The 27044-nt window shown below is 36.4% G+C and overlaps 1 protein-coding gene and 1 long non-coding RNA gene across 10 annotated transcripts in view; one reads left to right on the top strand and one right to left on the bottom strand.

Moving 5' to 3' along the window:
- Positions 1 to 23803, top strand: part of LOC123704840 (ankyrin repeat and zinc finger domain-containing protein 1-like) — a 38604-nt gene extending 14801 nt beyond the window's left edge. The window contains exons 2-10 of one of the 8 annotated variants that reach the window (XM_045653331.1): positions 1610 to 1702; positions 2198 to 2383; positions 2793 to 3015; positions 3816 to 3945; positions 4233 to 4318; positions 4855 to 5069; positions 10933 to 11090; positions 12074 to 12178; positions 23582 to 23803. In XM_045653331.1, coding sequence (XP_045509287.1) covers positions 1610 to 1702; positions 2198 to 2383; positions 2793 to 3015; positions 3816 to 3945; positions 4233 to 4318; positions 4855 to 5069; positions 10933 to 11090; positions 12074 to 12173 — 1191 coding nt within the window. In that variant the 3' untranslated portion in view covers positions 12174 to 12178; positions 23582 to 23803. Of the gene's footprint in view, positions 1 to 1609; positions 1703 to 2197; positions 2384 to 2792; positions 3016 to 3815; positions 3946 to 4232; positions 4319 to 4854; positions 5070 to 5717; positions 8163 to 8184; positions 8325 to 8778; positions 9551 to 10616; positions 10641 to 10932; positions 11091 to 12073; positions 12280 to 23581 lie in introns of those variants that run through there. The other 7 variants (XM_045653332.1, XR_006753187.1, XR_006753188.1 and 4 more) reach the window with 7 other exon arrangements.
- Positions 23804 to 24691: 888 nt separating this feature from the next.
- LOC123704844 lies at positions 24692 to 27044 on the bottom strand. 2 transcript variants are annotated; one of them, XR_006753194.1, is made up of 4 exons: positions 26827 to 27044; positions 26310 to 26750; positions 25564 to 25703; positions 24692 to 25167 (listed from the first exon to the last, which is right to left on the bottom strand). It is a non-coding gene; the product is annotated as an uncharacterized LOC123704844 (long non-coding RNA). The 2 variants fall into 2 exon arrangements; XR_006753193.1 differs by having other exon boundaries at positions 26310 to 27040.

Here is a 27044-nt window from a genome sequence, read left to right as displayed (position 1 = left end):
ATGAAATCTAAAATGTCTGCTGTAAACAAGCGTCGAACCACGGGTATTTTTTACAGCTGTTTATTTGGTTATAAGTGTATTGGTTTACATGTAAACCCGCTTCTTCTGATTTTTGAAACCATTTAATTACATTGGTTTACGTCAACCAAATCAAAAACTAATGATTAAACAAATTTAAACAAATTAAGGTCTTTTATTGGTATTTTTTTCAAACTTCTGCGTTGAGCCGTTTTCGAGATCTGGGAAATCCCAAAACGTTACCGCAGCAAAATCTTAAATAACTAAAGAACTATACCACACACAAATTTTGCTATTTATAAACATTTACTACTCAACAAAAGCTATCTATTCATGTATTTGGTTCCGTGCTGAAACTAATTTTTGAAAGACGATTTTGCCTGGGTAACGTTTCAAACGTTACTCCAGCAAAATTTGTTTTTCTTAAATAACTTAAAAACTACAATTCAAACAAATTTTGCTATTAGTAAACAAATTGCTCCTCATGATACACTAATTATTTGTTTAAGTCTCATCTCTCTAAAGCAAAACATTTTGCCTGGGTAACGCACACTAAAAAAGAAGTTATGAGTACTACTAGCTTATCTGTTCCTGAAATCAAGGTGGAAAGAACACGAGAAGTAAATAAAGTTGTGTATTAACAAACGTGTAAGTTATTAAAATTTCTTTGTGTGTTATTAAAATTTTAATGTCATGACGTTTCATAATTATATTGCATTGTTATTGTATCTATCGTCATAGTGTAAGAGACGGGAACAATTTTAATTATATTTTCGTATTAATTGTGAATGATTTTATTTGCATGTTAATGTACTAGGTACATGATACCTTAATATTATACATTGCGTATTTTTTTTATTATTAATAATGTTACTTTACATTATAATGTTTGTGTGTAATATGTAATGTTATGTTGTTCGATCGTAGGACTTTATTGGATTGTATTGTTGGCAAATGGCCGCAATGATGCCAAGAGAGGACATCATAACGTTATATCAAACACCATGGCTGCAGACTAGTAATTTTTATATGTTAAGTATCTTTTTTAAAATAAATGTTCGTGTGTTTATAAAAATGTTTCACCGACTCCTGAACTAATCTTGTATTATGTTTCACATTGTTATTTTTTTGTCTGTCAGCAGAATTGTTAGGGTTCGTTGTGCGAGTTAGTAATCTAAATAAAGATAATTTAATTTGATTTTGTTTAAAAATGTTCCACATTTTTTTTTTGAAAAGGGGGGAACATTGTAGGTGCTGTGCTGACGCAGGATTTTCGGCCGCGTCGCACAGTCACATAGCGTCGCCCCTCAGTTGTCCCATAGCTCGCGCCACCGACCCACGTTTTGTAGTTAGTGAATATAAATAATATACTTTTGTGTAATTTAGAAGAAATATAAAATTTAATTGGCCGCTATCTTTAATTTCATCTCCCTACACACAGCTACACTAAAAATTAATTATTATTAATTTATTTTTCTTATTACTAAAATTCAATACGAACAAGAAAACCACAATAATTATAACATACTCAAAAATACAATTTTGAACAATATTGGACTTAAGTAATAGTAATTAAATATAATGATTTCAGGAAGAATTATCTTCCGATGGCGAAGGTTACGCATGGGTGGAGCGCTGTCAACGTCTAACTATACCAGGCTATCAACGGTGGGCAGTATTGATGGTAAGAAATAAAATATAACCAGTAGTTTTAAAAATACCTCGATACTTTGTTTAACTTGTAAAACAGTTGAAATTAGCACCTTATTTCGTTGCAGTAGTGTTCAAAGTCTATTGAACCGGTAATTAGAAAACTCTGCCTCATACACAGTATACAGGCAGAGTTTTGCTTCGGATAAATGTTGTGTGTGAGTTGTTTATTGAGTGTTAATAATTATTGAAGTGAAACTTCTTTATCGGGGTTGGAAAAAAATTTAGTGTAACATTTTTTCGTTACGCGTGACATTTTTCCGTTACGCGCCATGTTTTTCTTATCCCTACCACGCGTGATTCGACGTATTTCCGTAAAGTTGCATATAGTAAGTTATTTTTTGAAAAATAGAGGCATAAAGAAGTTTCACTTCTACGTGTGTACACTAGTACACGCACACATTTTTTTTACACTTATCACTATGTTTGTGCAAATAATGAATGATGAAAAATTTCACCAAACACATAGGTATCTGGCGGCCATTTCGCTGGTGCCATATTCTCGGGTGCAGTACCGGTAGTGCACAAAACGCACCACTCGTACGTGACGCGGCGCGGGCAGGGCCAGGCGCAGAGCGCGCGGGACCAGCACGGCAACATGCCGCGATCTGCTGGCGCTAGCTTGAGAAGATACAATCAAGCGGCTTTCTTGGAGGTAAGGGGGGGGGGTGGTAAGAAGGGGCAGGGGGGGGGTGGAAAAGAGGCTTCTAAAAGTTGGTGGTTGGTGGTAAGATAGTGGACAAGCCGCACCACACATACATGACCCGGGTTGTTGTTTTGTATGTTTACTTTGTTATTATAATTGAACACAAAATAATAAAGTTTTTAATAATATGATGATACGGGAGCTAATGCTTGAATAAATTTTGATAGATGACTATGACCAAAAATTATTCTATATATATATATCTGTGGTTCCGGGGCCTGAATTATTAATAAATTAATACAGATACGTAAACTTTTTTTCCGATATGGCAATAGCTATTATGATTACGTTATGTATTAATACATATGATCACTGTGCAGTAGTTAACAAACTTTATACAAATACACATTTATTTTAGCATGTGCAAGAAATAATATCCGCTTGGTCGGAAGACCTGATTGGCTGTTCACTAGTGCTATACCGCGCGGTCGGCTCGACCAATCAGGCGGCGTTATTTGGCAAGAACTCTCCGCTCAATAGAGATGACTTTAGAGTTAGAGCTTTACCATTCCCTACGAGAAAACCTACGTATAAGGAAGTGAAACGGGTGCATGATACATTGGCTAGCATAGAGGTTTATGGTAAGTCTAAATTATAACTAGTCAAATCAAAATCAAATCAAAATAGCCTTTATTACTGATAACATCATTACATTACAATACATTATTCTATCTCTCTTGTAATAAATAATTTTCAATATATTACAATGCCTTTCATATTTATTTTAATACAATCAGTTTCATGCACATTTAGCAATTTCATTTTTAATTTCAATTATGATAAGATTACATGCACTTTTAATCATTAATAACAATATTTAATTGAATTATATAAATATAAATTAGATTCATTTTACATCGGTCATACATCGGTAACTTAATTATCAGTTTGCCTTTTGGCATAGGCCTCCCCTAGGCTTTTCCATCTATCTCTATTTGTGGCTGTGTGTATAAATTATAACTAGTACTATTTCTTTAATTTACTAATTATTGTGTCATGCAACGATAAGCTTATACGGGAAATAAATGGTTTTTTTAATTGATGATTTCTGAATTTTTGTTTTTTGTAGTCTCATGCTTAATCATAACTGGATTGGCTAGCAATTGAAATTTTGAAGTTTATTGTTTATTTTAGTAGTGAACGAAGTCGGTTAAAAAAGTAGTAGTATATAACATACTGTATATTAATTTTAGTACTAAATAAATTGTATGAAAAATTGTATATTAAATTTTGTATCCCGATCCCATTAGACGTTTGTATGTGCTTGAGTATAAATACAATCGAAAAAGTAGTGTAGTAAAATTATTCGAGAGTCAGTCAATATATCGAATAAAAATCCAATATTGGGTACATTTTATGTCATAAATAAATATATTTGCAGAAACAATGGAATTATTCCAAAAAGCTCTTATCGCATCGACTGTGAAAGACGGCAAAGCGGCGGACCCTAATGCTGAAAAAAAGAAAACACAGAAGAGCCCTGGAAAACCTATCGATAGAGCAAAGTCAAGGTAATATTTTATTCATCAGTATTAAGTTCATTGCATATTTAGTATTGTCTTATATTGTAAAATAGTAACTACGACTAGTAATCAATAATGGTTGATATTTTATTTTAATTCTATATTAAATGTACTTGTTACTCGTATACATTACTCGTAGTTAATAATACAGTTAACAAACATTAATCTAACTTCTTATATAAATATTGTGATGAGAAATTTATTTATAGTTTGTCAATAAATAATGCTTCAGTTTTTAATAAGACAATTTTAGGTCACAAAATTATTTTTTAAAGGGAACGTACTCCACGCGAGTTGCCAACTCAAATGCTGTCGAGTGAAGATGAGGGTCCATGCTTTATAGACTCTGAAACTCCTGTAGGTATGTAAATTGTTTTGAAAAAAATCGTGATCATTTTTGCTTAATTGAATATTTGGCACTGCTAAACTTTACTGTTCCATAATAATGTAGTAATGAGTTATGTCATCATATCTGAGAAGTATAATCAGGGCAGCCATAGAGAGCAATATGTCGCTGATTTTCCGTAGTAACTTTCACTTATTCACAGATATTTGAGCAAGCTGAAACAAATGTTTAACATCATAATATACAGTATACATACAAATCTAAAAAAAAGACGTGTGGCATTCAGGGACTGCCGCGGTAAAGCTATTGCATGCTATGCCTTCAAGCCACACCTCCGCCCCAAGGAGTGGGTAGCGTGAGGTTTTTTCGTTACGGAATTTCTCGATTCGGTCCCCGCGCTCAAGGCCCGCGATAGAAGCTATGCAATAGCTTAAAAACAATGTCAACGTAACATATTATTGTACATTTCCAAAGTTAATTAATAATTTTAAACAATTTGTTGGAGTAATTTCTTAAAATCGAAACATGATTCTAACATTTTATTTTCACAGGCTGGATAAAAACTCTTTCCGAACAGAGTTCGAAGGGAGTCATAACAAACTCAAGGAAGGACCTTCTTAACGACCATTCAGCAAGCGCCCATAGTTCTTGCAGCGAACAAGAGATTGTACAAGAGAAGAGAGTTAAGAAGAAAAAAAAGAAGAAAGAAGAGAAGCCGGTGAAGAAGCTGGTGGTGATGCAGAAGATACCGGCTAATGTTAAAAAGGTGTGTAGATTTAGTTATTATTAGTAGATAATACTGAAATTTAGACACTATAGAATTGGTAATAAAGCACATTATTCAACTAGCATTTCCTTTCTGAATTGGATCTTTTTTGACGATAGACCATCAAAATAGGTTAAAAGATTTAAATAGTTTTAAGTTACAGATATAATTGAGTATTTGAATAAAAAATTTTTTTGTGCTAAATGGAAAGATTATACATATATATTAGTTTTATAGCAAAACTATTTTTTTAAATTTTTATTTGCAATAATTCAAAAGTTATTTCCAAATAAAAATTAGTCTTTGAATTCAGTACCGAAAACACACCGACAACTCCCGAAGCGTCACCCGGACGCGTGTGACGTCATAATGTTAGTTTTCACACATTGCAGTTGATACAAAAACGTATACAACTAAAACATTTTGACGTCACATCTATGGTGACCAGTCGTGGCGCGTTTATAGTCACGTGATTTTAATTTAAATTTCATCAATTTTTAATTGCTTTTATTTAATTGAAAAAAATTTTTTTTGGTGTTTTTTGCATTAAATATCAATATTATTAATAATAAGGTTTTAAAATACATAAAAAAATCAATATTTTTTTTTATTCAAATACTCAATTGGGAGTTGTTATAAAAGAATAATAATTGAAAATAATATACATGTAATGAAAAATATATTTTTCATTAATTTGAATTCCCGCGCAATCTGACCGAAACATCAAAACAGTAATTTATAATTCTATGTTTGAGTCTAATCTGTGGTAAAGAAAACTTGAAGGTAATCTATGGATCTCACAAAAAGCGCTCGTCATTGTGGATAAAATTACTATTGATCCTTTATTGTGATTTAATTAAGAAACGACACAATTATAAACATTAAATGTTGTTTCTTTATTTACAGGTACGATCTTGTGTTAATACTAAATGTGAAATTCAACTAATGAATACTAAATGTGAACTATGTAAACTAATTACAATAAAACTTTATTTACAGAGAAACTCAATTGTGTTTTGTGTCGCCCAAAACTTGGGAAAATACCTTATAAAACAACATTTATTGTAAGAAGATGGAAAAATTAAAATTTATGTTCCAAGTAAAACCAACAACAGATGGAAAGTCAAACTTTATTGCCATAACCTTAATTGCCACGCAAGATGACAAAGTCTACTTAATCCCTGAAGAATATCAAACAATATCGTTTCATAAACATATCTTAGCCTCGAAAAGCTTCACCACTGTGAAAAATACATTAAAAAAACGATATCAAACCAGAAATGTTTGGATAAAAACTACAGAGGATATTTTAAAAACATATGTTGATGAGGACGGTAACATGATTTTCCAGGACCAATTTCTAGAGGAAAGTACCCAAGAACAATTATCTTTTGAGAGTAAAAAGTATTCTGAAGATCCTGTAATAAAAATTTTAGAAAAATTAGTTGAAGATCAACAAAACAAAGAAAAACAAAGTGTAAAAAAGTTAGCCGAGAGATTTGTTATTGAAAAGTTTGACGGAAGAAACTCAAGTGCATATGAGTGGATGAATGTATTTGAAAAAGAATGTACAAGGTTTGACATAATAAAAGATGAAGAAAAAATTGAAATCTTCCGACTATTTTTAGAAAAATCATGCACTGATTGGTATTCTTCCATGATGATAAAGTTAAGTCTACACTCCGAATGGTCAAAATGGAAATCAAGTTTCTTGCAAACTTATGCCAATAAAGGTTGGACATCTAGCAAGTATGCTTTATCGTTCAAGTATCAATCAGGATCTTTACTAGAGTATGCAGTGAAAAAGGAAAAACTTTTACTCGAGATAAGGAAAACAATGGATGAAGGCACCCTAATTGATATAATTGCTGCAGGCTTACCAGATTTTATAACAGATAAAATTAACAAAGAAGAAATTTTACATACAAGCAATTTATTCAATGAACTAGGCAAATTAGAACATCTGGTCACAAAGAAAAAAAATATCTTCAAGAAAAAAGAAGATTTAAAGCCAATTAAAGAAAAATGCAGTATATGTGAAAAATTAAAAAAAGGCATACGCTTTCATTCAGAAGATTCCTGTTGGTTTAAACAAAAGACAAATATTGAAAAGGATAAAAAGCAAATAAAACTTATAAACAATTCAGAATTAGAATGTGAATTACAGTGTGAAGACCAAAAAAACTAATAGTGCCGCCATTGATCAAAATAAAATTAGTACTCAATGAAAATATTGAAGTATTCGGAATCTATGACTCGGGGTCTAATGTCTCATTGATAAACTCAAAATTATTAAAGATAAAGAATGAGGATACCGGTCTCTCCAACAAGACAAATTTAAAAACGATTAATGGCGTTAAGAAGGCAAATGGAATAATTACTCTTGATGTTGGCATATTTGATTTGAAAAAAAAAATGAATGTTTTTGTAATAGACAAAGAAAATTTTGATTATGATTTTTTAGTGGGACTAGACTGCATAAAGGAATTTTATCTAGTTCAAAATGAAAACTTGGAAATTAGCCAGAAAATACCAATACAAAGAAATGAAATTGTTTCTAAGGAATCAAATAAAAGAAATACGGATTTTAAGAAAATAAAATCCGAAAATTTAGTAAACTTCAACGAAGACTTCAGTGAAGAAAACTTCAAAATTTGTATTAACCATCTGGACTATCTGGAAAAGGCTTTGATTGATGAATTAATATCCAAAAATAAAACAGTGTTCGCAAAGGACAAATATGACATAGGAAAGGTAACTGATTATGAAGCACACATTGATCTGCTAGTAGAAAAATATTGCAGTAAAAGGCCATACCGTTGCACAATGGAAGACAAAAAAGAAATTGAGAACCAGGTAGCAAAATTATTAGAAAAAAATATTATAGAAGAATCATATAGCCCATTCGCAGCACCAGTCACATTAGCATTTAAAAGAGATGAAAACAAACGATCAAGATTGTGCATAGATTTTCGTGACTTAAATAAAATAGTGGTACCTCAATCACAGCCATTTCCTCTTATTGAGGACCTCATAATAAAAACAAGAGATTGCAATTATTTTTCAACTCTTGACTTTCATTCAGCATTTTGGTCTATACCTTTGCGTGTTTCAGATAGACACAAAACTGCATTTGTGACACAAGAAGGTCACTATCAATGGACCTGCTTACCATTCGGATTGAAAACTTCTCCAGCCATCTTCCAGAGGATAATGTGTAATATAATACGGAAGCACAAGCTCACAGAGTTTACGGTATGTTTCATTGATGATAGTTTGCTATTCTCAAAATCTTTCTCGGATCATGTCAGGCACCTAAAACAACTATTTCAAGCAATTAAAAGTGAAGGTTTAAAACTAAACTTCTCTAAATGCCCGTTTGCAACAGACTCAGTTAAATACTTGGGTCATGTAATACAGAATAACTCAGTCAGGCCACTGAAAGATAACTTAGTATCAATAAAAGATTTTCCAACCCCAAAAACTAAAAAAAATGTGAGGCAATTCTTGGGGAAAATAAATTTCTACCATAAGTATGTGCCAAATATAGCAATAAAATTAGAACCATTACATAACCTTTTGAGAAAAGGACAACCTTTTAACTGGACGAAATCGTGCCAAAAAACATTTGAAGAAATGAAACAAATATTGTGTTCTCAACCAATATTAACAATCTTTGACCCAAACTTACCTATTCACATATACACAGATGCCAGTATACTAGGAGTGGGAGCTGTCCTAAAACAACCACAAGAAAACAGCGAAGAGAAACCAGTAGCATACTTCTCAAAGAAATTGAATCAAGTACAAAAAAGAAAGAAAGCTGTTTATCTGGAATGTCTTGCAATTAAAGAATGTGTAAAATATTGGCAACATCTATTGATAGGTAGGAAATTTATTGTCTTTTCCGATCACAAGCCACTGGAGAATATGAACATAAGGTCAAGAACAGACGAAGAATTAGGTGATCTGTCATACTATTTATCACAATATGATTTCCAAATTAAATATTCTCCTGGAAAATACAACACTGAAGCTGATTGCCTGAGTAGGAATCCAGTCCTCGAACCCCATGAAAACCAAGATGAACAGTTAAAAATAGTTAACACAATAACACTAGAAGACATCTTAAAAGATCAAATAAAAAATGAATATATACAGTGCAGAAAAGATAAGTTACAAATAAGGAACAATATTTACTACAAGAAAGTAAACAAAAAAGAGAAAATAATTATATCGGAGAAATTCAGCTTAGAATTTATGAAAAATGTCCATACAGATCTTGGTCACATAGGAATTAAACAGATGCAAAGAATGATTAGCTCAGTGTATACAGCAGAAAACATGTCAAAAAATATAAAAAGTATCTGTGAAAATTGTATAGTATGTTTAAAAAATAAATCAAGAGGACAAAATAAATATGGATTGATGTCCCACTTGGGTCCTGCTACAAAACCTTTTCAGATATGCTCTATTGATACCATTGGAGGTTTTGGAGGTTCTAGATCAACAAAGAGATACTTACACCTGCTATCAGACCACTTTACTAGGTATGCATATATTTTAACATCAAGCACTCAAAACGCAAATGATTTCATCAAACTGATAAGAAACTGTGCAGAAACAGATGAGATTGAATTGATACTCTCAGACCAGTACCCAGGTATCAATTCAAAGGAGTTCAAGAATTTTTTGGACGAAAAGAATATTTTATTAATTTTTACTGCAGTGAACTCTCCTTTCTCAAATGGCATAAATGAAAGACTAAACCAAACGCTAGTCAATAGAATCAGGTGCCGGATAAATGAACGTGAAACAAAAATAGCTTGGTCAACTATAGCCCACAACTGTGTAAAAAATTACAACGAAACAGAACACACTGTTACAGGGTATGCTCCAAAATACCTACTCTATGGCACAGATGTGAAAATTTTACCAAATGAGCTGAAGCAGGAGAAGACAGAATACAATTTGTTCCAGGCTAGGAAAAAAGCTCTTGAAAATACAATCAGATCACATGATTACAACAAGACAATTTATGATAAAAATCGCAGACATATAGACTTCAAAATTGGTGATACCGTTTTTGTGGAGAATGGAAACAGACTTAATAGGAAGAAGCTTGATGTATTTAAACTTGGGCCCTACAAAATTTTAGAAAAAATATCAAAGTCAATTTACAGGATAAACACGGATCATAGGAAGTCAGAGTCAAATTTTTTTCCACATCTCGAAACTAACGCCAGCCCCTGGCTGCACTTGAAGAGTATGTATGTTAAGCTCATTATTTTCTCTTTGGGAGGGAGATGTAATGAAAAATATATTTTTCATTAATTTGAATTCCCGCGCAATCTGACCGAAACATCAAAACAGTAATTTATAATTCTATGTTTGAGTCTAATCTGTGGTAAAGAAAACTTGAAGGTAATCTATGGATCTCACAAAAAGCGCTCGTCATTGTGGATACAATTACTATTGATCCTTTATTGTGATTTAATTAAGAAACGACACAATTATAAACATTAAATGTTGTTTCTTTATTTACAGGTACGATCTTGTGTTAATACTAAATGTGAAATTCAACTAATGAATACTAAATGTGAACTATGTAAATTAATTACAATAAAACTTTATTTACAGAGAAACTCAATTGTGTTTTGTGTCGCCCAAAACTTGGGAAAATACCTTATATACATTTAGTACTCAACTGTGAATACTGAATATTATATTATACAATTTTTCTGAAGTGACTAAACATCTCTTCCGAACTATCAAGATAGTGCTTACATACACAACACATTAAATTTCTTTTGTTCCAGTGTTGCCCTATTACATATTATAACTTCTCTAAAAATTGTTACAGATGTGGAAAGTGATATCTGGCAACGAGCAAAGCTCCCTAGAGACGATTCTAGAAGCGTGGGAGGGGGATTTGGAAGAGGCGTGCAATATTCAAGACCCGAACGATGGTAACACCGCGCTACATAAAGCGGCTATAGCTGCCAAACCTGAAATGGTTACGTGAGTATATTATATATTTTTTAATATGAACATACAATACAATGGTATATAGTTATTCTGTTTGTAAATAGACCTTGTTGTACTGTTTATAATGTATGTTATAGTCTATAGAAGTTTCAAATTAGATAATGTTACAACCGTGATAACTGTACCATATATTAAGAAGAAAGATCGTTGCGTGTTTTTATAATTTCTTTAATGCTTTAGAGTATTTATGCCCGATTTCACCAATAACCCCTAAACAGTCTCCTAAGTAAGGGTTCGACCTTAGTTTAAGGGTGTGGTAGTTCAAATCACTACCAAACCTAACGATTTAGGTGACACTTATCTGTCGGTGAAAGCAAATTTTACGTTAAGTATCCCCTAAATTGACTTAGGTGACACTTAAATTTTACAGGTTGTTGGTGAAAACGGGCATTAGACCTATAATAATTAATTGTGCACGTAATACACACGTCATCGTCACGTCACGTCTTGCAATCATGAATGCGTACATCTTGCGTAGAAACAATAAGAACGGAGCGGCAACGTCGCATCAGCCGTTCGTTGTGCGGCCGCGGCGACAGTTTTAATTATATTATTATTGTTTGACGAAAATGTGCGTGTACATTACCTAATGTACACGCAATCACTTGATGTTAGTAATAACCTAAGTTATTACTAACACGTCTTGATGTTAGAAATAAACTAAGTTATTACTAACATCAAGTGATTTGTATCGACCTCTGTCAGTGTGCCTAGTGCGAGTTTTCATCGAGTACGAAACGTTACTATCGCGTTTGCGTCACAGCCGAATTAGTATGGGAAATCGAACAGCGCCCCTAGCGGACGTATGGGGAAGCTTTGATTCCCCATACAAATTTCGATGTGACGCAGACGCGATAGTAACGTTTAACTAAAATTATTAGTGATGCTGACCGCGGTCATGTTTGCAAAAAAAAAAGTCATTTTATATGTAAAGTTATTAAATGTTCATATTTCAGTGCACTCCTAACAGCGGGCAGCGATCCCTGTATCCGTAATCACCAATTACAAACTCCATACGCGGCTACTACTTTCTCTCTGGAAGCGCAAGTATTCTAAACAAGGCAAGTCAAAAATTGTTAAATCACTGAATTAAGCACAACTTAAATGTAAAAATATGATTATTTTTATTTAATTGTCAATGAACAATATTCTGTTTTGCTTTTTTTGTCTTTTTATTGCCTACAACATAATCCCACTACGAAATCTTTGCAGCAAAAGAATTCGAAAGAATCCTCATTTTACTGAGATGTACCAACTTTTTGGAAAAGTAAAATGCGATTTATATGAAAAAGAGAAAAAAATGCCTGGGTAACATTTCCCAGCCTCTGAAGGTTCCCGACCTTTCATGTAACTACGGGCGGAATCTGACGAAAATCTCCAGCAAAAATGATAACCTTTCCCCCAAAACTTTTATTAGACTTTGTCAAGTCTTGCAAAGACCTATCTAACAAATGAATGAGGTACTTGTGTACCATCGGCGCTTCGTCGTAAATAATTAAATCGGAGTGTAGTATAAGTTCAGCTCTCTGGGTTCCGTTTGTTACATACCAATAGCCTAAATCGTCAATAGCGCTTAACGGATACTTAAACATACTGTGCGCAGTCATACCGCCGTCATAGTTCTGCGCGGCAATACCTGAACTCGCTGTGCACAAAACTACACCGTTGAGTACGCCCCTCACGTACGCTGCTATCGTATTTAATAGCAACGTTTTACCAGTGCCTGCCGGACCGTCTATATAAATAGCACTTTCGTTACTATTGCGAAAACCGTGATCAGTGAGCAAATTTTGCACATAGGTCTGAGATAGGTCGGAAATCGGAAAAAGAAGAAGGATTAGGTTTTTTTGGGAGAGGAATAATATTAGCCCTTTTCCAGGCCGTGGGGAAGGTACCCGTGGAAATGGAATGGTTTAAAATGTGGGTAATGACAGGAACGACTATGTCGAGGATAGGTAGGATCATGCTACGACCAATACAATCACTCCCAACAGCATTAGATGACAAAGACATGATATTCTTCTTAACATCACAGCTAGTAAATTGATTCAGACAGAACGGAGGAAAATTAGGAGTTGGAATAGAAGAAAGCGTGTTAATAGTCATAACTTTAATAGTGTTATCAAAATGAGGAGTTCCAGCAAAAAATTGGTTGAGTAATTCAATATTAAAATTTTTGAAATCAGCTTTGGGATCTTTACAGCCAACTCCTAAGGTTTTTAAGAACTTCCAAACTTTAGCAGGGTCGCCGTTCTCGACCGACGAGTGAATGTGGCGTCTTTGTGCATCTCTACAACAAGTATTACAACGATTCCGAATCTTAGTGTACTTCTCCCTGTTCGCGTCGTTACATTTTAGTTTGAGTTTGGTTTTGGCTCTAGACTTCTGTTGCAAAAGTGATTTCAGATCATCCGTTAACCAAGGCGCTGGAAGGTGTTTTAGTTTTACCGGCCTAAGTGGCGCATGCTTGTCGTACAGATCGGTAACAAGTGATGAGAATAGTTCAGCCATAGTATCAATATTGTCCTGAGAATAAATGATAGACCAGTCGATATCTTGAGCATCACGACACAAGCGATCAACATCCACTCCGGCAAAGTTGCGTCGCAAGGAGATCTTGGGTTTGTGTTTAGGAGGACGGATATTATAGAAGATATAGATGAGGTCATGATGGGAAAATGCATTGGCAGCATATTGACCATGCTGAAGGACAAGGTTAGGAGAGGAGACAATAATGAGGTCAAGAAGTGAAGGAGTGCAGTTAGGTAAAGTATGAGTTGGATTAAGAGGAAGAAGGTGTAAATGTGCTGACTCAATAATAGTTTTAAGAGTCTTGGCTCGGGAATCGTTTTTGACGATGCAGGTGTTGAAATTACCCATAAATAGGGAGTGTTCATAAATAGGAATTAGTTGATCAAGGATAGATTCAAATGAGTGAAAGTAGTTAACGGAAAGGGAGGGGCTATAGAACACACCAAGCAGGAGCTTGGTGTGGCGTAAGGTAACTTCAATGATAAGATGTTCGGCAGCATCGGGGGGTGGAGGCTGGGGGGAGAGGCTTATAATTTTGTAAGTGAGATGGGACCTTAAATAAATCGCGACACCGCCACCAGCCTTGCCGATCCGATCATTTCGTATCAGGTTATAACCAGGAAGGGAATAGCAGGAAGAAGGAAGACAGGGTTTGAGCCAAGACTCGGATATAAGTAAAGCGTGCATGTTGACGGAATCAAAAGTTGCTAACAAGTCAGGAAAATGTGCTGGGACACTTTGCGCATTGATATGAACCGCATTAAATATTTTGGAATCATTAGAGAAACTGTTTGATAGGAGATTGTTTAGAGGAGTAAAGGAGGAAGTACTGTGGAAGCTGTCCTCACTACCAAGATCTTCAGAGGAGAAAGACAGATAATTAACATTACTAGATGTGCTATCGTTCAACATATTGATTTGCAAGATAATATTATATTCTATGCTATGTGTTTATAAGAATATATATAAACTAGCTGGTGCGTTGTGCGCGGGCTGCAAGCAGCCCGCGAGCCCCTTTTGCCCCTGGGTTGAAGCAATAGGGTAGTCATTTGAAAATATATTCGAATTTTCTGTCCATTTGTTACATCTGCTAACAGCGATTCTACAGTCAGTCGTTAATGCTTATAAATTCCCCATTCAAGTATTTTCCACTCCGGGAGGCTGTCCACCTTCGAGGGAGCGTAGTGCGCGGGCTGCAAGCAGCCCGCGAAGCATCCCAGGGCAGAAATCTTCAGTCATTTGAAAATGCAATAAAATTCCCAGTCAATTTGTTATTATCTGCTAACAGCGATTCCACAGTCAATCGAAGTGCTTATAAATTCCCCATTCAAATATTTTCTATTCCGGGGGGCTGTCCACCTTCGAGGACGCGCGGTGCGCGAGCTGCAAGCAGCTCGCGGCTCATCCCAGAGCAGAAATCTTCAGTCATTTGAAAATGCATTCGAATTTCCTGTCCATTTGTTACATCTGCTAACAGCGATTCTACAGTCAGTCGAAACTGCTTATAAATTACTTATTCAAATATTGGTTAAATTTTTGAAACGTGATCCCGAATTTTATTTTTTTGATGTGTCTAATCAATAGCGGTGACTTTTCATAATAAACTGTTCAAGACAATAAATGTGTGAAGATGTATAAAACATATTGAAAACTTCAAGTCATCATTAGTAGCGTCGTTTAAAATCAAATTCATTATGCTTTCGGCACTAAAAATATCTAAGTGAAAGCCATAGGACTAAAGTCAAAGGGTGTATCGAATAAGATATTGTTACACTATAAAAATAACTACTTTAAAAAAACCGACTTCAAAAACGGAAAAGTAAAAAATAATTAATTAGTTACTACATATTATTTAGTTGTGTTATTCACTATATAGGTTTGAAGTCGGTGCCAAGCATAAGCACTTATTAAACTACGCTATTTTTTGATACAAGAACTACGATTATTTCGATACAAGAACTACCTACTTGCAATTCAATTACATTAATCGCAATACAAAATATTGGCTATTTTCGATACAAAAACTACACTACTCTTGGTGTAAGTCCTACGCTTATAAAGCGTGAACGATTAGCTCATTCACTCAATAAATGTGTGAAGATGAATATATTATTACGTATTGAAAACTTCAGTCTTTTTAGTAGCTTCGTTTAAAATCAAAATCATTATGTTTTCGGCACTAAAAATAAGAACCTACTTTTCCGTTTTTGAAGTCGGTTTTTTTAACGTAGTTTTAATAGTTTTTAACCTACGTAGTTTTTTTGTTTGAGTGGGAATCGCCCTAAAGTCGCTTCTGTTCAAGAGTTTACTTAACACGCTCGACGCTTAATCGCTCCTCGCTACCTATTTGAATATTTACGCCGGCCGCTGACGTGACTTGCTCGCTTCGCTCGCTTGGCTAGTGCAGTAGTTCAAAAGTTAACCTAACTCGCTCGTCGCTTCGCTCCTCGCTACTTCTTTGAATATTTACGCCGGCCGCTGACGTGACTTGCTCGCTTCGCTCGCTTAGCTAGTGCGGTAGTTCAAAAGTTAACCTAACTCGCTCGTCGCTTCGCTCCTCGCTACTTCTTTGAATATTTACGCCGGCCGCTGACGTGACTTGCTCGCTTCGCTCGCTTGGCTAGTGCAGTAGTTCAAAAGTTAACCTAACTCGCTCGTCGCTTCGCTCCTCGCTCTTTCTTTCAATATTTACGCCGGCTGCTGACGTGACTTGCTCGCTTCGCTCGCTTGGCTAGTGCAGTAGTTCAAAAGTTAACCTAATTCGCTCGTCGCTTCGCTCCTCGCTACTTCTTTGAATTTTTACGCCGGCCGCTGACGTGACTTGCTCGCTTCGCTCGCTTGGCTAGTGCAGTAGTTCAAAAGTTAACCTAACACGCTCGTCGCTTCGCTCCTCGCTACCTATTTAAATATTTACGCCAGCCGCTGCCGTGATTCGCTCGCTACGCTCGCTTGGCTCGCTTGGCTCGTGCGGTAGTTCAAAAGTTAATAAATATTTATTACTCCGGGAGGCTGTCGACCTTCGAGAGCGAGAGAGCAAGCAGCCCGCGGCGCCGTCCTTTTCCGTTGCTATTCAATCACCCTTCCTACTATGGAAATTTCCATACAAAATTTTCGAAAAAAAAAATTTCGCTTTTTTAACAAAAAAAATTATATGCCTGGAAGCGGACCAGGTTTTGAAGTATTTTTTACTTTGGCGACCCCGACCTACCTGCCACCGGTTCAGAGAGCCGTTGAATTACGTGATGTATGGAAAATGGAAACCGGGGGTCGGAGAGAAAATCTGAGTATGCAGTTTTGTAAATCTGGCCGATCAGAGCACAAAAGTCAATTTTCAGACCGATCGTAAAGTAACTGGCGCCACCATCTTGCCTCGAAAAATTGGCCATTTTAAAAAAAAAAATTGCGTCCAATTTGAAATTTCTCGATTGCCCTGGTAGCGCCCCATCTTCCTGATCCTTTTTTAGTTCTACACCCCCCACCTATCTCGCGCCGTTTCGGAGAGCCGTCGAATTTCGCGTTGTATGAAACTCGGAAACCAGCGATGGAAACTCGATTATGAGTATGCCACCTCAATTTGCGGCTCGATTAAAGCCCCTGTGCCAAGTTTCAGCGCGATCACACCAGCGATGGCCGTTTTAGAATTTGTATGGCGGCGGCCATTTTTTCCGCCATTTTGAATTTTTTTCACTATCTGTGGTAATTGCTCGAGGTCTACTCCAAGTTTAGTTCGAGCACCCCAGATGTAGCTGCTACCGTTTGCGCGGGCCGTTGACCGTCTTCGAGAGATGAGGGAAAGTTTAAGATTTCGGATTTTTCTGGATATCCTGGGAGCTGGGCGAGTACGAATGCGTCATTGTTGTATTTCTCCATTGCACCACCTCGTCTAAATTTACGTTTTTATGTTTGCGCCAAAAATGGAAAAATTCCAAAATCGAGCGTCCCACTATGGCTCCCTGGTAGCGTCCCAGGGTGGTGATCATTTTTAGTTCCGGGACCCCCCACCCAACTCGCACCGTTTCCGCGGGCCGTTGGAGTTTACGTTGTATGGAAGTTGGAAACGGGGGCCCGGAGCCACTCGAACGGGGCACCGATCGATTCGCCGGCTTGAATAGAGCACGTGTGCCAAATTTGAGACGTAAGGATTCATAAACGGCGATTTTGGCAAAGTACGGCGGCCATCTTGTTTTCGCGAAAATCCCCATTTTCCCACCACCCCTGGTAATCGCCACCAGTTCTGAGCATTTTTTGTTTAGACACCCCCCCTCCAGGTGGCACCGTTTTTGCGCACCTCCAGGGGTCCACTCTCTTGCCCAGGGTGTTGGAGATGTCAATATTTTTCCGGTGGTCACTCGGCGCACCTCTACACGATCACGTCGAAATCCCCCCCACTTTCCACGTAGTTTCCGAGAAACCCGATGTCAGTGAGTCAGTGGTAGTGTAGCTTTATATATTATAATAACTAGCTGGTGCGTTGTGCGCGGGCTGCAAGCAGCCCGCGAGCCCCTTTTGCCCCTGGGTTGAAGCAATAGGGCAGTCATTAGAAAATGTGTTAAAATTCCCAGTCCATTTGTAATTTTCTGCTAACAGCGATTCCACAGTCAATCGGAAGTGCTTATAAATTTCCAATTCAAAAATTTTCTATTCTGGAATGCTGTCGACCTTCGAGGGTGCGTTGAGCGCGGGCTGCAAGCAGCCCGCGAGCCCTTTTTGCCCCTGAGTTGGAGCAATAGGGCAGTCATTTGAAAATGCATTCGAATTTTCTGTCCATTTGTTACTATCTGCTTACAGCGATTGTACACTCAGTCGGAAATGCTTATAAATTCCCCATTCAAGTATTTTCTACTCTGGGGGGCTGTCCACCTTCGAGAGTGCGTGGTTCGCGAGCTGCAAGCAGCTCGCGGCTCATCCCAGGGCAGAAATCTTCAGTCATTTGAAAATGCGTTGAAATTCCCTGTCAATTTGCTTTTATCTGCTAACAGCGATTCCACAGTCAATCGGAAGAACTTATAAATTTCAAATTCAAATATTTTCTATTCCGGGGGGCGGTTCACCTTCGAGGGTGCGTGGTGCGCGAGCTGCAAGCAGCTCGCGGCTCATCCCAGGGCAGAAATCTTCAGTCATTTGAAAATGCATTCGAATTTCCTTTCCATTTGTAACATCTGCTAACAGCGATTCTACAGTCAGTCGAAACTGCTTATAAATTACTTATTCAAATATTGTTAAATTTTTGAAACGTCTTATCGATAGCGGGCAGTGACTTTTCATAATAAACTCAAGAGTTAACCTAACACGCTCGTCGCTTCGCTCCTCGCTACCTATTTGAATATTTAGGCCGGCCGCTGCCGCGACTCGCTCGCTTCGCTCGCTTGGCTCGTGCGATAGGTAGTTCAAAAGTTAACCTAACATGCTCGTCGCTTCTCTCCTCGCTACCTATTTGAATATTTAGGCCGGCCGCTGTCGTGACTCGCTCGCTTCGCTCGCATGGCTCGTGTGGTAGTTCAAAAGTTAACCTTACACGCTCGTCGCTTCGCTCCTCGCTACCTAAACTGCTTATAAATTACTTATTATTCAAATATTGGTAAAATTTTTGAAACGTCTTATCGATAGCGGGCAGTGACTTTTCATAATAAACTGTTCAAGAGTTAACCTAACACGCTCGTCGCTTCGCTCCTCGCTACCTATTTGAATATTTAGGCCAGCCGCTGCCGCAACTCGCTCGCTTCGCTCGCTTGGCTCGTGCGGTAGGTAGTTCAAAAGTTAACCTAACACGCTCGTCGCTTCGCTCCTCGCTACCTATTTGAATATTTAGGCCGGCCGCTGTCGTGACTCGCTCGCTTCGCTCGCATGGCTCGTGTGGTAGTTCAAAAGTTAACCTTACACGCTCGTCGCTTCGCTCCTCGCTACCTAAACTGCTTATAAATTACTTATTATTCAAATATTGGTAAAATTTTTGAAACGTCTTATCGATAGCGGGCAGTGACTTTTCATAATAAACTGTTCAAGAGTTAACCTAACACGCTCGTCGCTTCGCTCCTCGCTACCTATTTCAATATTTAGGCCGGCCGTTGACGCGAATCGCTCGCTTCGCTCGCTTGGCTCGTGCGGTAAGTAGTTCAAAAGTTAACCTAACACGCTCGTCGCTTCGCTCCTCGCTACCTATTTGAATATTTACGCTGGCCGCTGCCGTGACTCGCTCGCTTCGCTCGCTTGGCTCGTGCGGTAGTTCAAAAGTTAATAAATATTTTCTACTCCGGGAGGCTGTCAACCCTCGAAGTAGCGCGGTGCGCGGGCAGCAAGCTGGTGCGTTGTGCGCGGGCTGCAAGCAGCCCGCGAGCCCCTTTTGCCCCTGAGTTGAAGCAATAGGGCAGTCATTTGAAAATGCATTCGAATTTCCTGTCCATTTGTTACATCTGCTAACAGCGATTCTGCAGTCAGTCGGTAATGCTTATAAATTCCCCATTCAAGTATTCTCCACTCCGGGAGGCTGTCCACCTTCGAGGGTGCGTGGTGCGCGGGCTGCAAGCAGCCCGCGAAGCATCCCAGGGCAGAAATCTTCAGTCATTTGAAAATGCGTTAAAATTCCCCGTCAATTTGCTTTTATCTGCTAACAGCGATTCCACAGTCAATCGGAAGTGCTTATACATTCCCCATTCAAATATTTTCCTTTCCATTTGTCACATCTGCTAACAGCGATTCTACAGTCAGTCGAAACTGCTTATAAATTACTTAATCAAATGTTGTTAAATTTTTGAAACGTCTTATCGATAGCGGGCAGTGACTTTTCATAATAAACTGTTCAAGAGTTAACCTAACACGCTCGTCGCTTCGCTCCTCGCTACCTATGTATTTGAATATTTAGGCCGGCCGCTGCCGCGACTCGCTCGCTTCGCTCGCTTGGCTCGTGCGATAGGTAGTTCAAAAGTTAACCAAACACGCTCGTCGCTTCGCTCCTCGCTACCTATTTGAATATTTAGGCCGGCCGCTGCCGTGACTCGCTCGCTTCGCTCGCATGGCTCGTGCGGTAGTTCAAAAGTTAACCTTACACGCTCGTCGCTTCGCTCCTCGCTACCTAAACTGCTTATAAATTACTTATTTAAATATTGGTAAAATTTTTGAAACGTCTTATCGATAGCGGGCAGTGACTTTTCATAATAAACTGTTCAAGAGTTAACCTAACACGCTCGTCGCTTCGCTCCTCGCTACCTATTTGAATATTTAGGCCGGCCGCTGCCGCAACTCGCTCGCTTCGCTCGCTTGGCTCGTGCGATAGGTAGTTCATAAGTTAACCTAACACGCTCGTCGCTTCGCTCCTCGCTACCTATTTGAATATTTAGGCCGGCCGCTGCCGCAACTCGCTCGCTTCGCTCGCTTGGCTCGTGCGATAGGTAGTTCATAAGTTAACCTAACACGCTCGTCGCTTCGCTCCTCGCTACCTATTTGAATATTTAGGCCGGCCGTTGACGCGACTCGCTCGCTTCGCTCGCTTGGCTCGTGCGGTAAGTAGTTCAAAAGTTAACCTAACACGCTCGTCGCTTCGCTCCTCGCTACCTATTTGAATATTTACGCTGGCCGCTGCCGTGACTCGCTCGCTTCGCTCGCTTGGCTCGTGCGGTAGTTCAAAAGTTAATAAATATTTTCTACTCCGGGAGGCTGTCAACCCTCGAAGTAGCGCGGTGCGCGGGCAGCAAGCAGCCCGCGGCGCCGTCTTTTGCCGTTGCTCTTCAATCACCCTTCCTACTATGGAAATTTCCATACAAAATTTTCGAAAAAAAAAAATTCGCTTTTTTACCAAAAATTTTTACATGTCTGGAAGCGGACCAGGTTTTGAAGCATTTTTTACTTCGACGACACCAACCTACCTGCCACCGGTTCAGAGAGCCGTTGAATTTCGTGATGTATGGAAAATGGAAACCAGGGGTCGGAGAGAGATTCTGAGTATGCAGTTTTGTGAATATGGCCGATATGAGCACAAAAGTCAATTTTTAGACCCATCGTAAAGTAACCGGCGCCACCATCTTGCTTTGAAAAATTGGCCATTTTTTGAAAAAAAATTACGTCCAATTTGAAATTTCTCGATTGCCCTGGTAGCACCCCATCTTCCTGATCATTTTTTAGTTCTACACCCCCCACCTATCTTGCGCCGTTTCGGAGAGCCGTCGAATTTCGCGTTGTATGAAACTCGGAAACCAGCTATGGAAACTCGATTATGAGTATGCCAACTTAATATGCGGCTCGATTAAAGCCCCTGTGCCAAGTTTCAGCGCAATCGGACCAGCGATGGCCGTTTTAGAATTTGTATGGCGGCGGCCATTTTTTCCGCCATTTTGAATTTTTTTCACTATCTGTGGTAATTGCTCGAGGTCTACTCCAAGTTTAGTTTGAGCACCCCAGATGTAGCTGCTACCGTTTGCGCGGGCCGTTGACCGTCTTCGAGAGATGAGGGAAAGTTTAAGATTTCGGATTTTTCTGGATATCCTGGGAGCTGGGCGAGTACGAATGCATCATTGGTGTATTTCTCCATTGCACCACCTCGTCTAAATTTACGTTTATATGTTTTCGCCAAAAATGGAAAAATTCCAAAATCGAGCGTCCCACTATGGCTCCCTGGTAGCGTCCCAGGGTGGTGATCATTTTTAGTTCCGGGACCCCCAACCCAACTCGCACCGTTTCCGCAGGCCGTTGGAGTTTACGTTGTATGAAAGTTGGAAACTGGGGCCCGGAGCCACTCGAACGGGGTACCGATCGATTCGCCAGCTCGAACAGAGCACGTGTGCCAAATTTGAGACGTAAGGATTCATAAACGGCGATTTTGGCAAAGTACGGCGGCCATCTTGTTTTCGCGAAAATCCCCATTTTTCCACCTCCCCTGGTAATCGCCACCAGTTCCGAGCATTTTTTGTTCAGACACCCCCCCTCCAGGTGGCACCGTTTCTGCGCACCTCCAGGGGTCCACTCTCTTGTCCAGGGTGTTGGAGATGTCAATATTTTTCCGGTGGTCACTCGGCGCACCTCTACACGGTCACGTCAAAATCCCCCCAATTTTCCGCGTAGTTTCCGAGAAACCCGATGTCAGTCAGTCAGTGAGTGGTAGTGTAGCTTTATATATTATAACTAGCTGGTGCGTTGTGCGCGGGCTGCAAGCAGCCCGCGAGCTTCCGTGTGCTCTAAGAGTTTTAACAAACGATGTTGTTTTTTTTTATTTATAATTTTTCTAGCTATCATCAGCTCTTGGACTATAGCAATAGGTATAATTTCTAATAATAAATCATTAATTTTTATTTTGTCAGAAAAAAAAGTCCAAGACAACACTTACTCAATACAAGTACTTGATCGCAATTAATCGTTTCATAATCATAAAAAATATATAGGGTATATTATGACAAAATACGCTAAGAAGAGATCTTTGATGTAAAAAAAATACACTGAAATTGTATGTTTTTTTTTTTTCTATTATAATCATCAATCCATGTTTCAACAACAGAATGTAATTTGCGATGTAATTTGTGTATTTTTGTTGTACATACCTATAGTTGTACCAACTAAAAAGAAAATAGCAAACTGACACATTTTTTAACATAAATATAATAACCTGTATACTTATATTGTGTTACATCAATCTAGATAATATTGTTATTATGATATATATATGTATTATATATTGAAGAATAAATAATTGAAAAATTTATGTTCAAAAATCTTACACCACCATACTTCATAATTTGATCGATATTCATTAATCCTAAACTATATATTCTTCTTATTTAATTAAAAGTATAAAAGAGCGAAATTTATGAAAAAATAAATAAATCAATGCTCAGTTTTCGAGCAGCCCAGTCTCTAAGATCCCAGCCGATAAATTACTTGTCTTTAAATATAGTATTATACATTATAATAATAATACAAAATTTAAATATCACTGATTTCTCTTTCAGTTTTGAACGACTTCGATAATATAGAAAGCGATTGTTTTTAACAGAAGCAATAATGAAAATAGAAGATTGAAATTATATAATGAAAAAATGATCTCGAAATTTGCAAAACGTGTTTTTGAAAGATACCTACAATACAAAATAAGATATCTAAATAATGGTGTTTTAATTTCATTGAACATATTCATATACCTTAAGATATACCTACTTGAATAATAATGGTTACCTCTTGTCTTGTTTATAAACTAACAAAAAACTGAATTATATAAACAAGTCCCCCTGTCGAGTGTAGCTGATATTAAAATTAAATGTTAAGTTGTTAGTTCGTTATGTAAAACCTCGAAATAATATCTAGTTTGTTACCTATCGTTATTTTTTCTTATCTAGTTACATTAAATTGACTACAACAAGTAGAGAACAAGAAGAACAAGAGAAAACAACTTCAATAAAAAATCAACAAGATTTTTTATTGAAGTTGTTTTCTCAATATTTATAGTCTCTTAGGTATTTTAGTAATTTAGCTGCAAGCCAACAATTTAAATATGTAATAGTTAGGAGTTAATTAGTTAAAATTTTCATATATGCATTCATCAGCGTTTTTCTTAATTCTATCATTTTATAATCCTCTTTCAAATAATATATTTTTAATTTTTATATGATAAGGTATGTACATATAGTGCCTTTTTTTAATTTATATGTACCTACTGAATTAAGTGTTAGGAAGTTATACCTACGTTTATTATAAAAAAATATAGGTAGTTATAAATATCAGTTCCATCTGTCGGTTTGCAATGATTAATTTGTTAAGTTCTTCATACACTGTGTTTATTGAATCGAACATGTGAAAAATGATTTTAGTAGGTTCATTTCTATGTGTTTCTATGGCATACTTAGATCATAAAGTAAATGGCATAAGAAAAAGCTAATTTTAAGTAGGTAATAAGTACTAAACATTGTCTTGTGTAGTAGATGGTAGGCAATTTATCTAATCAAAACTTTAATTATTTCAATAATAAAACAGCTATCTACATAGATTAATTACATTTATCAAAATAAAGTTTCATAAAATCAATGTTAATAATTATTTTTGAATTGCGAATAAAACAACAATAATTTAAACTAAAATGATTTTATTAACATGACTATATTATTCAACTTATGGTAACAGTAATACATTTTTTCATTTTTAAAGAAAATCTATAGGTATAAATTTATACAAAATCAAAATAACAAAAAAACGAATAACATACAACTTAAATAAAATCTATACATAAAAAAACGTAGGAAAATACACTTGAATATTTTTTGGGTGCAATTTACAAAATAATAATCGAAGCAAAAAATATGCTACCCCACCCCGGGCTAGACGCAAACAATAGTGCATAGATAAACATAAAATTTTGAATATATAATATATTAACCGGTCGGATTAACATCTTATAGGCTAAACATACATATTAGATAACATCGTGCTAAGACCAATAGGAGCCTAGCAATGCGGATAAAGCCACGGAGCACGATGGTGGTCTGTTTAGTGCTTTCACGTGTTTCTTCTTAGTAACGCTGCTTTGAGCACCTGGCGCGTCTGGCTGAAATTGTTTAAAATATGAATATTTTTGCTATCCTTTTTTATATGCATAAGTATGAGTATCAATAAAAAATCAAGAATAGTAGTCAAGAATAGTCGATTGAAATTCAATTTATGAATAGATATACTTAATATGAATTCTTGCAAGTCACAACTTTGGTTTTTATCAGTGATGTTTATTATAAAACTTATTGTTTGTGACGAGAGTTTTATAGTTAGAAATTAAAAATTTTAATGTATTTTACTACAAATATATAGCATAAATTTATAAAAAATTATATTTTGTTCTAATAGTAACAAAGGTCGCATTGAGGAAACTATTTTTTATCAATACTTTATGTAGTTTGATCGTTTCATAAACAAAAATTAGGCCAAAAATATAATTAATATACTTAACTGGTGATTCCATTTTGTACTGATACAAAGCCTGTTTTATATATGTTTAATTATTTTGACTTCAATTATTCCTTTTATTGGTTGTGTCATTCCTCCTCCTGATGAAACTGTCTTTATGTTATAGAGTAATTTGTGGCATTTCTGAAAAAAAAAATCCACATTTAATGAAAACCTTCAATTTGTCAAAACTAAATCAAATAATTGGGACCACCACATTGCAGGCAGCTTTCAAATAAAAAGAAAAAGAATTCTCAAAATCGGTTTTCCCAGTGAAAAATTATGATTTAACAAAGCGAAAAAGAGATTAAGTCCAATTTCGAAGTCGATTAAAATGTAAATTTAATCATGATGTGTTATTTATTATATTTATGCAGTTTAAATGTTTCACAAACAGGAATTAGGTCAATAAATATATTATAAGAAAAGAAAGAAAAAACATTTAATTCAAGGACATCAATAAATAACATCAATAGGTACAAAAAAAAGAAAATCACATAAAATCACATAAAATTTACACACAAGAAAAAAAGTAAAAAAAAGAACATGAGAAAAAAAAAATAAAAATAAAGAAAATCAATTATAAAACAGTGTCCTTGAAAAAGGGAAGCCAACTCAGCATAATCTATGCTGCAATTATGCACACACAGAGCTGGTTTTCAGTGGCCCCTAGACATTGTTACGATTAGAGAAACAATAATTATGTAAGAATATATGTAATGTATGTAATAAGAATATTATGTACTTAACTTGATATTTTTTCTCATCAAAATTCTTCATCAAAACTTTATATGTACCTAATATGTAAAATATTTTGCCCTCAAGTCCTTTTATTGGTAAAATAAGTAGTATCTTTCTTCCTATGGATGAAACTGGTCTTTTATATTTTCCTATTTCTACTGGGAATCAATTGTGGCGTTTCTGAAAAAAAAAACATTTATAAAATATTTGATTATCCTCATTTTTTATCACTGGCAATCATTTTAAACGTTTTAATACACTTTTTTAAATTTATTGAGAGTTTTGCATCCATACTTTTGTTATCTAAACTTAATCAGGATATAATGTTTTTTTAATGCTCCTTTTTAGACAAACAGGAATTATGCCAAACAAATATAATATACTTAACTTGTGATTTAATGTTGTCATATTAAACCTATTATTTTGTGTTGTTTGTCCGTCTTCTGCGATCTGGAAAATATGAAATATATAAGTTGTATCATAAATTTAGAAAGATAATAAGAAGATTATAAAAGATAATATAAACCTATGACAAATATCCGCAAAAAGTAACACTGTTTTCAATTTTTTTGACTGGCAGCGAGGTGTTTCACATCATACTGAGCAAATTATATCTGAAACTTTCTGTATTAATGCAAAACTACCACCTCCTCCTTTATCCAGGCTTGGGACTGGCTGCGATGAGGTAGAATAAAATAATCTTATAAAATTTATTCTATTCACCCTCAAACACAGGCGGAGTTA

The sequence above is a fragment of the Colias croceus genome, chromosome W (genome assembly GCF_905220415.1).
Source record: "Colias croceus chromosome W, ilColCroc2.1".
NCBI lineage: Eukaryota > Metazoa > Arthropoda > Insecta > Lepidoptera > Pieridae > Colias > Colias croceus.
This window is presented reverse-complemented; position numbering and strand designations above follow the sequence as displayed.